General features: G+C 38.6%; 1 protein-coding gene across 4 annotated transcripts in view; it reads left to right on the top strand.

Annotated features, from left to right (window-relative positions):
• The window catches only part of DUS2 (dihydrouridine synthase 2), a 56,306-nt gene that overhangs the window by 24,712 nt on the left and 18,593 nt on the right, over positions 1 to 13,001 (top strand). For all 4 annotated transcript variants that reach the window (XM_077830764.1, XM_077830763.1, XM_077830765.1 and 1 more), the window contains exons 7-10: positions 4,432 to 4,475; positions 7,684 to 7,749; positions 12,201 to 12,271; positions 12,833 to 12,919. In XM_077830764.1, coding sequence (XP_077686890.1) covers positions 4,432 to 4,475; positions 7,684 to 7,749; positions 12,201 to 12,271; positions 12,833 to 12,919 — 268 coding nt within the window. The remainder of the gene's footprint in view (positions 1 to 4,431; positions 4,476 to 7,683; positions 7,750 to 12,200; positions 12,272 to 12,832; positions 12,920 to 13,001) is intronic.

Below are 13,001 nucleotides of genomic sequence, written 5' to 3'. Positions count from 1 at the left end.
TTACACAGACGGCTGGTAACAATGCCTATAGTCATGGTTTTCTAATGCTTTCTAATTGTAAGACTGTTTTCAGTTGGAAATTTCAGGTTGAAATGTTCTATGCTGGTCATCTGCCTCAACCAGAATATTTTTGGAAAGTTCTATCGAAAAAGATTCAGCTATTTCCAAGAACAAAGTTAGGAGGAAGTGTTTTGCTAATATTAAAAAAAAACAGCCTACCCAAAAAAACCACCCCAAACTAACCCAATTTGTTGAGAAGCATTAGTTCCATGCTTGGAACAGGGACTTAAAATTTGGCAGGGGTCACTTTGGGATCCCCATGATCGTTCACCCAAAATTGGCAAAGTTATAAACCTCCGAAAATCACCATTTGCACATGTTTAGTAGGGGTTTGTTAGTAGTTGGCAACAAAATTTTCTGAACATTGCGTCTGCAGGGCCTGAGCAGTATTTTCCCTGCAGTTGCTCTTCCTGGTTGCTGTGATCCCAGTCCCCAGATCTGAAGGCACAGATGCTCTCTACTGTATTCTGAATGCTTTCCTGCTGTTGCCCAAGCAGGATGGAGAAGGAATCAGCCTTACTTAAATGCAGGTGAAACTGGAATAGAAGGGGAAATGGGGATGAACAGGGCTGGAGAGACTATAAGTTCCGAAATACTCTCTTTCAGAATTGAGCCCAAAATTCCAGAGTGCCAACGTTACTCTCTTGTTTAGCAGATAGCTGTGAAGCACGCTGAAAAAGTTCATAACTCCTCCCCTTCTAGTGGGTAGCCACATATAACAACCTACTATTAAGGTACCAGTTGCTCCAATAGCTCAAGTAATAGAGCTCTGTACTGTGAATCTAGAAGTCCCAACCCTGCTTATGATCTATGTGAGATGACTGATATGGTTCCACATGATGGAATTTGCTTTTTTCAATTTTCCTTTTTTAAAAACTGAATTTTTAAAGTTTGTAATTTCCTGTGGTACGAGACCATTTAGCCCACTCAAAAGTTAGGAAATTGCAAAATTCAGGTTGCTTGTGCAACCTTAATTTGGCTCCCTTGTTCGTGTGTTGTGGCAGTCTTTTAATTACATAATCTGTATTGGTCTATTCCATGGTAATTGTAAGATCCTTCTTTAAATATACAGGTGTCGTTTGAAGAGTATCAGCAAGATATTTTAATTTTGCTGGGGACTTATTTAGGTTTTGCATTATTTTCAGGTAATGGATATGTGATTTTGGGTGATTGTATGTTGGAAGGGGAAGGTTGTTGTGGAGTTGTGGGGTCTGAATTCCTGTAGGTATAAAAAAAATTCAGTGTCGTCAACTTAAGGTGAGATTTTAAACCAATTTAGTGAAACCAGCACAAAAGACTATATGAACATAGACAAATCTTGTGTGCTTTGGATATTTTGACCCCGATCCAGCAAAATACATAAGCATATTCTTAATTTAAGCATTTTGCAAGTTTGCTCTTATATTTTACTGAAAGGACATGGTCTTGAAGGGAGGCTAGTATGGATATTTAATGTTGCTTAACTGGTGATTTCCTTGATTTTTAGTGGTGGCATGCCCAGGAAACTTAACTTTTTTAAAATGTAGGAATATATGTCACTGAATATAAAAGAATTCTGTAAATTATGATCTGCAATATTGACTACTACATTTTAAATAGAATTTTAGTTAAATCAACCTTACAAAACATAGTTTCCCACTTTCCTGAGGCAAATAAATTCCTTGATGGATGAGTATAATATTTTCCTCCTTGGCATAGTAAAGATGAGTGGCTCAGATTTAGATCGAGGCAGGTAAACTTTAATGACAGTTTTGTAAGCCTGAGTTTATGTAACTGGTTAGTTTTAATAAATATGTTGGGAATGAACAAATCAAAACACTACCCCTACACATGCAACATTAAAATAATCCTAAATCTTCTAAGGTTAATTTGCATTAAATTAAATTTTTAACTTTTTGACATTTCTAAACCAGCTGAAGTATAAATAGAGCTTTTAACAGGCCACGTTGCTCCACTTTAATGTCAGGTACACAAGCAGAAGAAAATGCAGAAATGTTGCAGCGATTGTCACAGCAAAGAGCTGAAGCTCACACAAAATGACTTATGACGTCATTCCAGAGAGAGAGAGAGAGCCTGGTTACAGTGTTAAAACACTATATCCTGCTGTCCTTAATGCTGTTGGCATAGTTAATAAACCTCCTGTGAGATGTAGCTTTCAGGCTTCATCTTGCAGAGACTGAAAAGACAAAGCAGCTTCACAGGTAATAATTAAACATTGTCATTCTGTATAGTTTATATTAGAATGTGGAGTATTTTACCATATGATTATTATAATGTTGGGATAAGTGAGTGTTAAATCTCGACTTAACCTGCTGATCAGTGTTCATTTAGCTAGAGCCATATTAAAAAAACCCTTAACTATTTTCATCTAAAAGCTTAAGACCAGTTTCTGTGGTATTTTATTATAGCTAACCTGTGAATAGTCTTAGAAAGCTGTTTGAAATCAGACCTTCTAGTATTCCAGCTGGTTTGAAAACATTGCCAGTAAAGTGGGGAATAATAAAAATGCCAAGGCTCACATTGCCAAACATGTCCCTGTAATGTGTATTACCTTGATATTGCACAGACTCTGTTTTGCAGTGCAGGCAGAGCTCTTTTTTCTATTTTTCAAGCAACAGGAATAGGATACTTATATCTGAAAGGACTCCTGTTTTCTGGAACATTTCTTTTTGTCAGACTGTTTGAAAAGGAAAGGTGTTTATTTTAGGCCGCATGACCTTAGTGAGATGGAAGAAAGGTAGAGTTGTGCTGTGCAATAGGTCTGTTTTATAGTAGATGAACCAAAGAAACATAGTGACCTTCTGCAGGGGATATTAATGGGTAATAGTGCTTTTTCCCATGCCGAAAATTGTGTTAGCTGTGGACACTGATGACTTAAGGAACATAAGAACATAGAAGTTGCTTTGAAATAAGGCATCTTAACTTAAACACTCCAGTTAGTCCCTTATCTAGGGTCTGACCGTGGTGAATATCATATGACTCAGAAGACTGTGCAAGAAAACTTACAGTGTAAAACTATAGAGTATCCAGTTCCTAGGAAAAGTTTCTTCTTAACCCCTTTTGGTCACTTGTTGGCTTATCCATTGAAGCATGAGAGTTTATATCCCTTCTAAAAGTGTGTTTTATCTATTGTAACTATGGATAGTCTCATCTTTATAAATGTCTAATCCTTTTGTTTGAATTCTGCTAAACTCTTGGCTTCGACAATAGATTGTGACAATGAGGTGCACCAGTAAATTATGTATTCTCCAAACAAATACTTGCTTTTATTATTTTTAAACTTGTTGCATTTTAATTTCATTGACTGTTCCCTTGCTCTTGTATTGTGAGAGGGTAGATCAGAACCTCTCTATACCATACATTATTTTGTGTGCCTTCCTTTTGTTCATCTTCTCCCTAAACTAAACAGTCCTAATCTTTTCTATGTCTCTGTTTTCATCACCAGTCTCTGACTATTGCCCAATCCTCCCACTCCCACCTCCGCCCATTCCTGCTGAGTTTTTGAAATAAGGTGGTATTTTCTCAGCACAGTATTTTGGGCCATGGTGCATCATTGAGTTACAAAATGGCATTATAATATTATCAGTGTTGTTTTCTTTTACTTAATATTTTCTTCTGTATCTTAACTAGAACTGGGTAGAAAACAGTGTTTCTCTGAAAAACTTGCATATCTTTCTAATCAGGATGAAAGGACAAAAATATTAAAAATTTTGCAGGAGGGAAATACTGAAGAAAATTATTTTCAGAAGATGCAAAAAGAAATTTTTTGGCATGTTCCCTGACAGCTTGTCACAGTGGACAGGCAAGACAGCAGGAAAACAACCAGAAACCTGCCTGGTTTCTGGAGGAAGTTTTGCCGCAATCAGTGTGTTTCTGGTTTTGATTTCAGTGAATCTGCTTTTTCTGACAGAAAAGTATTCCATCCAAAAATTTCCAAACTGATCTAATGTTAACACTTACAGCTAGCTGATTGGGTGTCTGTGTGTATGTAGACAGGGTGATCGAGGAAGAACATCCAAATTAGAGGAGTGGAAAGTTATATTTTAAAAATATTAGTAGTTGTTTTGTGCTGCCACTTCCTTTTGTGTAGGTACATAGTATGGGAGACTGTATTGGGACCATTGACATTTGGGGCTCATCAATCAATTGAATGGTGCTAGGGAGAACATATGAATGAAATTTATCATCTAATAGGAAGAAACAAAGCAATTCGTGCTTACATGAAAACATTTTTCTTGTATGGGAGGATTTAGTTTTGCTGTAGTTTCCCGTTGGGCAAGATGCTTCTTACAAAACGAAGAAAGTGTTGATTTTTTTTTTAATGTTTTCCGGTCTGTAATTTATTCTGTTGCCATGTGTTTCCCCAGGGAGGTATGGGAGCAGCACTGCTGTCTGATCCTGACAAAATTGAGTGTGTAAGTATCCAGTTTGTTGGTTTTATTGTGCCTAGGAAAATATGGTGCTTATGTACAATAATTGAGTAATTCTTGAGCTGCTGGATTTATTGGAGTGAGAGAGAATTGTGTGAAAAGCAGATATGGGAGAGTAAGGGATGGAATAATGTCTAAAGTTTTGCAGGTTCAAATGAAATCTACTTAGATTATACTGCTGGTTTAGTTTCCTTTATAGCCACAGGAACAACAATATTGCTGCTGACTTCCTTTTCAATTTTTAAACTTGCACCTTTTGGTGCTGTAGTTGGATTTTCTGTTTTTCTGGTCATTGACAACCTTTTATTTTTAGTTTAATTCTAGCACAAAGCACAGCAAACACTTTACAACAGCATGACACAGTCCCTGCCCCTGAGTAGCTTTACAATGTTTAGTTTTCAATGGCCTACACGTTGGGAGAGCTCTGCAAGAACTCTTTTATATAGCCTTAAGATTTGGCTCAATGAGGAGTAGTGGGAAAACTGAGTATATTCAAGTGAAAATATAACATTCCTTAAATGTCAGTCAAATTGCTTCTATATGATAGCAATCAACCTTAGCTGATGTGTTTAAACTATAGTTCCACATGCCAACAAAAAGTTACAAATTACCTTTTGAGCAGTGACATTGAATGGCCTTGTTCGGCTCTCCATGTGGCTTTTGTCAGGTAAGGGTCTGGGCAGTGGACTCCTCTTTTCCTTTGCCTCAGGCAAAACATTTAGAATGTAAATCACAGGAGTACACACTTAGCATATGATTTGGTATGAAGAAAGGGTGCTGTTGGGATCCCTCCTGAAAGTCAGAGTGTAGTTCCCTTCTATCCAGTAGTTAGTTAAGAGTGGGGTGACAGACAGGAAACGGGCGGTGGAGTAGGAGGGAGCTTTCTCAAGCAAGTGTATGGCTCCATTCAAGGCAAGAGTTAGGGGAATTAAGTACACTGGGGCTATCCCTTTCTCTTCCAGCAGTCAGAGGAAGCAGAGCAAGGGGACTGATCTGAAAGCACCTTAAGAAGGAGATCAGTATCCTTATCCCCATTTTGCAAAGTGGGACACCGAGGCTCAGAGCGGTGACGTGTCATGGCAGAGCTGGGAATAGTACAGAGATCTGAGTTCCAGTTCAGTGCTCTACCCACTAGGGGAATGTGGAAAAGACTGGAGTGGGAGAGGTTGCAGTAGGTAAGGCATGAGATGAAGTTTTACACTCATGGACTTTAAGGCCAGAAGGGACCATCATGATCATCTAGTTTGACCTCCTGCGCATTGCAGGCCACAGAACTCATCCCCACGCACTCCTGTAAGAGACCCATAACCTCTGGCTGAGTTACTGAAGTCCTCAAGTTATGATTTAAAGACATCAAGTTACAGAGAATCCACCAAAGGTTTTAACAGTGGTAATAGAGAGAATGTGGAGATGAAACTGTCAGGATTTAGTGATTAGTACTTTTGTGTGTAAGGGAGATGAGACCTCAGTCTAAAGAGTTTAATCTCACACAACCGAAAATATGTTGTCCTTATATGGCCAATAATTTTGTCTCTATCTGAGTCAGAGCACTCTTCTTGACAGAGAAGATGCAAGTTTATGGAAGCAATCTTCATAGGCTGATAAAAATGTTGTCTATTTACTGAAAGGCAGATGGGTTGATTGCTTCTAAAGTGTGTTGCAAGAAGTTCTTCTACTTTTATTGCTATTGGGTGTCTTCAGTTTAGACACACAGGTTACCTTTTAATGTGTAGTGTAAAAACATTTTTCTCATGTCGGGTGACTGAAGGGATGACTTAGTAGCAGCTTGCCATTGCCATTTAAAATTATAACCTTTGCACCTGTTATCCTCAGTATATGCAATCAGTACTTCTTACCAGGTATTTGAATTAAATCTGTTCCTCAATATTTGACCTTGATCCAAAGGCTGGCCTGGATAGCTCCCACCCTGTTGTTATGGAGGTTTGACCTAAAGACAATGGACTTCAAAAAAAGCAGACTTGAACAAACCCAGGGAGTTGGTGGGTAAAGTCCCATGAGAAGAAAATTAAAGGGAAAAAGGAGTTCAGGAGAGCTGGCAGTTTCTCAAGGAGACGATATTAGAGGCACAGCTGCAAACTATCCCAATGCAATAGATAGGAAGAACAGTAAAGGCCAATATGGCTCCATAAGTAGTACTTTAATGACCTGAAAATTAGAAAGGAATCCTACAAAAAGTACAAAAGAATAGCACAAGCATGTAGTGGAAAAAATCAAAGGCTAAGGCACAAAGTGTGTTACACCTCGGAAGGGACATAAAAGGCAATAAGATGAGACTTTTTAAAATACATTAGGAGTAAAAGAGAGACTAACAAAAAAATAGGTTTTCTGTTTACTGGGAAGGAGAGCTAATAATTGATGATATCACGAAGGCTGAAGTTTTTAATGCCTCTTTTGCTTCAGTCTTCACTAGAAGGATTAATGGTGACCAGATACTAATATTAAAAAGGGAGAAGGAACTCAAGCCAAAATAAGGGAAGAACAGGATAAAGAATATTTAGGTAAGTTAGATGTATTCAAGTTAGCAGGGCTTGATGAAATTCATCCTAGTGTACTTAAGGAACTAGCTGAAGCAATCTCGGAACTGTTAGCTTTTACTTTTGAGAACTCATGGAGGATGAGTGAAGTTCCAGAAGACTGAAGAAGGGCAAACACAGTACCTATCTTTTAAAAGAGGGACAAAGAGGACCCAAGGAATTATTGGCCAGTCAGCCTAACTGTGATACCTGGAACGATACCGGGACAAATTATTAAACAATGAATTTGTAAGCATCTAGAGGATAATACAATTATTAGGAATAGCCAGCATGGATTTTTCAAGAGCAAATCATGCCAAACCAACCTAATTTCCTTCTTTGGCAGGGTTACTGGTCTAGTGAATAAGTGCAAGTAGTAAATGTGATATATTTTGTTTTTAGTAAGGCTTTTGACACAGTCCCACATGACATTCTCAAAAGCAAACTAGGGAAATGTGGTCTAGATGAAATTACTATAAGGTGGGTGCACAACTGGCATATAAACTTTAACTAAATAAATGTATTGTAAAAAGCAACATTCCATTAGGGACCTTTATATATTTTTCTTTTGAGAAGTGTTCAAATGTCTTTATATGTTCAATAGAGCAAGATTTACTCATGTTGCTTCTGTAATAGTATTTATCCTCTCCTTTGTTTAGATTCTGAGTACCTTGGTTAAAGGAATTTGTAAACCAGTGACCTGCAAAATCCGAATCTTGCCTTCGGTAAGAATCTGTTTTATAATGCTTTGTTCCAGTTAATGTTAACCCTTGGAACCAGATTAGAATACCATAGACATTACAATGAAATTTTAACTGATTTTACCCCAGTGGATTAAGAGATACAGAAACATGTACTTTTATTCTGAAATAAGAGTGTCCACACATTGACACAATAGGACAATTCCACTGGTAGATAAGCCCAACGTAACTGACAGTGAATTTCTTAGAGAGGCAAGATGGTTGCAGTAATATCTTTTATTGGACCAACTTCAGTTGGTGAGAGATACAAGCTATCAACCTTACACAGAGCTGCTCTTTAAGTCTAGGTAATGTACTCAGTGTCACAGTAAATACAAAGTGGAACAGATTGTTTAGCATAAGTAGTTAACACATATTTCAAGGGACCATTCATGGTGAAGAATTTTGCTGACTCAGCCTTAAAGAATTTTTTCACAACAATGAAGATGCCACAATTACCACATCCCCACCGACAGTCATAAGAAAAAAAAAAAATCACCTGACTGGACACCCCACAGCGGACCACCACACTCTTACTCATTACATTGATTGCTTCCGGAAAAAAATTGACAAGGATATCCTTAACATACATCACATCCGTCACAATCTTTCCACTGCTGAGAGGACAGCTGTACAGTCTCTGAAACTCAACCACCAGATAGTGATTAAACCAGCAGGCAAAAGGTTCACCATCGTAGTCCTCCATTGTGATGCGTTCTTTAGCAAGGCCAACCAGCAACTGTCTGACTCTCCACCTACTATCAAGAACTCAAAGTAGACCCCACACCACAGTTTACCCAGGAATTTAAGGATGTCATCAAATCCTTCCTCAAACAATTCCAAGAGAAACTCTACAACCTCCTCCCCATGATCCCAACTCAGGGGATCTTCTCTGTTTTTCCCAAGATACACAAACAAGGAAACCCAGACAGATCCATCTCATCTGGCCCTGGCACTCTTACTAAAGAAATATCGAGACTCATAGAAACCATCCTCAAACTACTCGCCACACAAAGTGCCGGCTTCCTCCAAGATACTACTGACTTTCTCCACAAACTCCATAGCATTAACAATCTCACTCAGAACACTGTCCTTGATGATGCAGTTGGTTACAATTTACTTTTTAGTCACTAATTTATTTTGTGTAGAATAGAGTTTTTAAGCTCCAATAGTCAATTTGTCTTCCCTTTGGTAATTGCATCTGGTTATTTTGCAAATTACTGCCTAATTATGTGCATAGTTATTGTGACTGCACATGCAAGTTGAATGTATGTATATATGGACAAATGTGTAACTAGTTGTGTAAAAATATCTGATGTGCAATCAGTGATTGCATGCACAGATTAGGCCTGTACACATTCTTTAAAATCATGCGTACACTGATTTTACTTTAATACTTTTTATCTTCAACAATCTTCATAGATTCCAAGGCCAGAAGGGACCATTTTGATGATCTAGTCTGACCTCTTGTGTAGCACAGGCCATAGAACTTCCCCCAAAATAATACCTAGAGCATATTGTTGAGAACAACACCCAATCTTGATTTTAAAATTATCAGTGATGGAGAATCCACCAGAACCCTTGGTATGTTGTGTGACGGGTTAGATCACAGAAACCCCCTTGGGGCTGCCAACTGATGTGCCAAGACTACTTCTCCCCCTGCTTTCCCTGCCAGTCTGGGACTCCAAAACCCTGCCTGGTTGTGCCAGACACGCTTGCCGGCTACAGACACAGATCCAGGTCTGAACCACATCTCTCAAACTGCAGGCTTAACGGAAAGGCGCTTAAGAAATGTTCCTGTCTCTAACACTCAGATGCCCAACTCCCAAAGGGGTCCAAACCCCAAATAAATCCATTTTACCCTGTATAAAGCTTATAACAGTGGTAGAGAGAGATGCACAGCTTTTTGCCCTCCCCTCCCCCAGTATTAATACATACTCTGAGTTAAATAATAAGTAAAAAGTGATTCTATTAAATACAGAAAGTAGGATTTAAGTGGTTCCCAGTAGGAACAGACAGAACAAAATAAATTACCAAACAAAATAAAATAAAACACGCAATTCTATGCCTAATACAGTAAGAAAACTGAAAACAGATAAAACCTCACCCTCAGAGATGTTCCAGTAAGCTTCCTTTTACAGACTAGTCTCCTTCTAGTCTGGGTCCAGCAATCACTCGCACCCCCTGTAGTTACTGTCCTTTGTCCCAGTTTCCTTCTGGTATCCTTTGGGGGTGGAGAGGCTATCTCTTGAGCCAGCTGAAGACAAAATGGAGGGGTCTCCCGGGGTTTAAATAGACTTCCTCTTGTTGGTGGACACTCCTCCCTCCCCCAGTGTAGAATCCAGCCACAAAATGGGGTTTTGGAGTCACATGGGCAAGTCACATGTCCACGCATGACTGAGTTCCTTACCAGCCAAGCCACATTCCTGGGAAAGCTTAGATGTGGATTGGCGTCTCCAAGTTCATTGTTGGCTTAAGGGCTTCTTGATTGGGCACTTACTGAAAATAGTCTTTTCTCAGGAAGCTGACCAACTGCTTCACTGAGGCTATTTAAAATTAAACAAGTATACAGCCAATATTCATAACTTCGAGTACAAAAATGACACATGCATACACATAAGATGAATATATTCAGTAGATCGTAACCTTTACAGAGAGATGTTACATGGCATATGTAGCATAAAAACGCATTCCAATTATGTCATATACACATTCATAAGCATATTCCCATAAAGCATTATGGGGCGCAACGTCACATTTGGTTCATGGTTAATTACTCACTGGTAACAATGTACATCTTATTTCCCGTATGAATTTGCCTAGCTTCAACTTCCAGCCATTGGATCGTGTTATACCTTTTTCTGCTAGATTGAAGAGTTTATGATTAAATATTTATTCCCCATGTTGGTATTTACAGACTGTAATCAAGTCACCCCTTAACCTTCTCTTTATTAAGGTAAAAAATTATCTCCTTTAGTATATCATTGTAAGCCAAGCTTTCTAATCCTTTAATCATTCTTGTGATTCTTCTCTGAACCATCTCCAATTTATCCACATCCTTCTTGAATTGTGAACCCTGGAACTGAACATTGTATTCCAGCCATGGTCGTACCAGTACCAAATACAGAGAGAACCTACTTGAGACTCCCCTGTTTATGCATTCAGGGATCACATTTGCCTTTTTGGCCACAGAATTGCACTGGGAACTAACTCATGTTCAGCTGATTGTCCACCACAACCCCCTCTACAATCATGAGATCAAAGAACTAGCATGTTCCCTTTTCACTTTGAACTGTCCTAGATTCTCTTCCTTCTTGTTTCAAGCTAGTTTGCCTAGCATGTATCTTCCAGCAGAACAGGAAGTGAGCATCTGTCTCTACGTCCATGCTATCTGCTTCTCCCAAAGGCTGAATGTGCTACAGTAGAACCTCAGAGACATGAACACCTTGGAAATGGAGGTTGTTTGTAACTCTGAACAAAACATTATGGTTGTTCTTTCAAAAGTTTACAACTGAACATTGACTTAATATAGCTTTGAAAATGCTGCTTCTTCCCCCACCCTCACCTTTTTTTTAGTAGTTTATGTTTAACACAATACTATATTTGCTTTGGAGGTGGGGAGGAAGTCTGCTGCTGCCTGATTGCGTACTTCCGGTTCCAAATGAGCTGTGTGATTGGTCAATTCGTAACTCTGGTGTTTGTAACTCTGAGGTTCTACTGTACTTTCAGATGAACCACAGTCTACTAGCCCAACATCTGAAAAGAAGGTGAATCCTTTGCTTTTTCTAAAAGCTGCATAATTGCACGTAGCAAAATAAATTGGCGATGTCCTGAATTCCATCTCTCATTCATTAGGCTCATGTTTTCTCTTTGAAGGAATAGAAGGGTTGTTTTTTTTCTTTATTTCATGAGACAACCGGTAATGTATGGATATTAATCAAATTCTTCAGTCATGGGGGGCATTTTTCAACATCTATCCTAGGGAAATGTTTGTGAATATTTTGTGCATGAATAGATGTGAGTGATATCTCTTCCATCCAAGATGCAGTATATATGTCTTATAGCATATTCAGTGAAATAGTACCTGCCAATCAAGTGTGTTTTTATGTCTTTTAAAAGACAACCCAGAGACGTGTGAAGGGAATTAGTCTCAAATGTTGTATTCCCTGAGTCAAGCAGGTTCTTAAGCTGTAATTTCTAAGAGACATATTAAAAATGGCATGACTGGAATCCTGTTTTAGCCATAATAAATAGTTCTCAGTAAAGCTTATATTAAGGGTTATGTTCATCTTGGGTATGATCGTAGTAATGTAGGAATTGTGTACACTTCGATGGGAGAACAAATTTCCTGCATGTGTTTGTATAATGATCATGTGATGAAGAGCTCTTCCTCCATCAAACTAAAATAACATGTGTTCCGTTTTTTCCCTCCTCAGCTTGAAGACACTATAAGCCTGGTGAAGAGGATAGAAAAGACTGGTGTTGCTGCCATTGCAGTCCATGGAAGGTAAATATGTTTGTGTGGAAAGAATTATTATTACTGTTGTTATTTGTTGGCAGGTAGAGAGAAATAAACTAGGGCTAGCAAATTTACTTCACCTTGTCTAGTTCAGCTGCAAGGAAGTGGTTCTGATTTCAATGACAGCAGCTGGGTGCTTAGTACTTTCTACATTAGGCTTCTTATTCAGGAGCATAAATAGAGATTTAGCAGCTTAACTTTATGCTTCTGTTTTTCTAAAATCTTAGCCTTGGTAAAACCAAATAGAAGGGAAAAATTATCTAACATTAAAGGAATTAAATAGTTGCATGCTAGATTTTAATTCTCAGGTATGTGAGGTGTACAGCTGTGCACCCCAAACATTAGCTGCTTCACCTGCACAGGGAACCAAAATAGCAATATTTTTCAAGGTGTGTTTCGTGTGACGCAGTTTTACACCTTACATATGAACGTAAACTGAGACTGACTAGGTTTGTCACTACAGGACTGGAATTGTCTGCTAAGAGTTTACTTATGCACAATTTCCACTAGAAATCTTTGATCTTGTCTTTTTCTTTCTGTGTTGCGAAGGAAGAAGGAGGAGAGGCCTCAACATCCTGTCCACTGTGAAGTGATCAAAGCCATCTCTGAGGCAGTCTCTGTTCCTGTAATAGCAAAGTAAGTTAGATGGTCATCTTAAGCTATCCATGTCTGGTAGTAGACATTATGCCAAGGAAATCTAACTGAGCAAGAAGGGATT

Source organism: Eretmochelys imbricata, chromosome 12 (assembly GCF_965152235.1).
Source record: "Eretmochelys imbricata isolate rEreImb1 chromosome 12, rEreImb1.hap1, whole genome shotgun sequence".
In the NCBI taxonomy this organism is placed as follows: Eukaryota; Metazoa; Chordata; order Testudines; family Cheloniidae; genus Eretmochelys; species Eretmochelys imbricata.
This window is presented reverse-complemented; position numbering and strand designations above follow the sequence as displayed.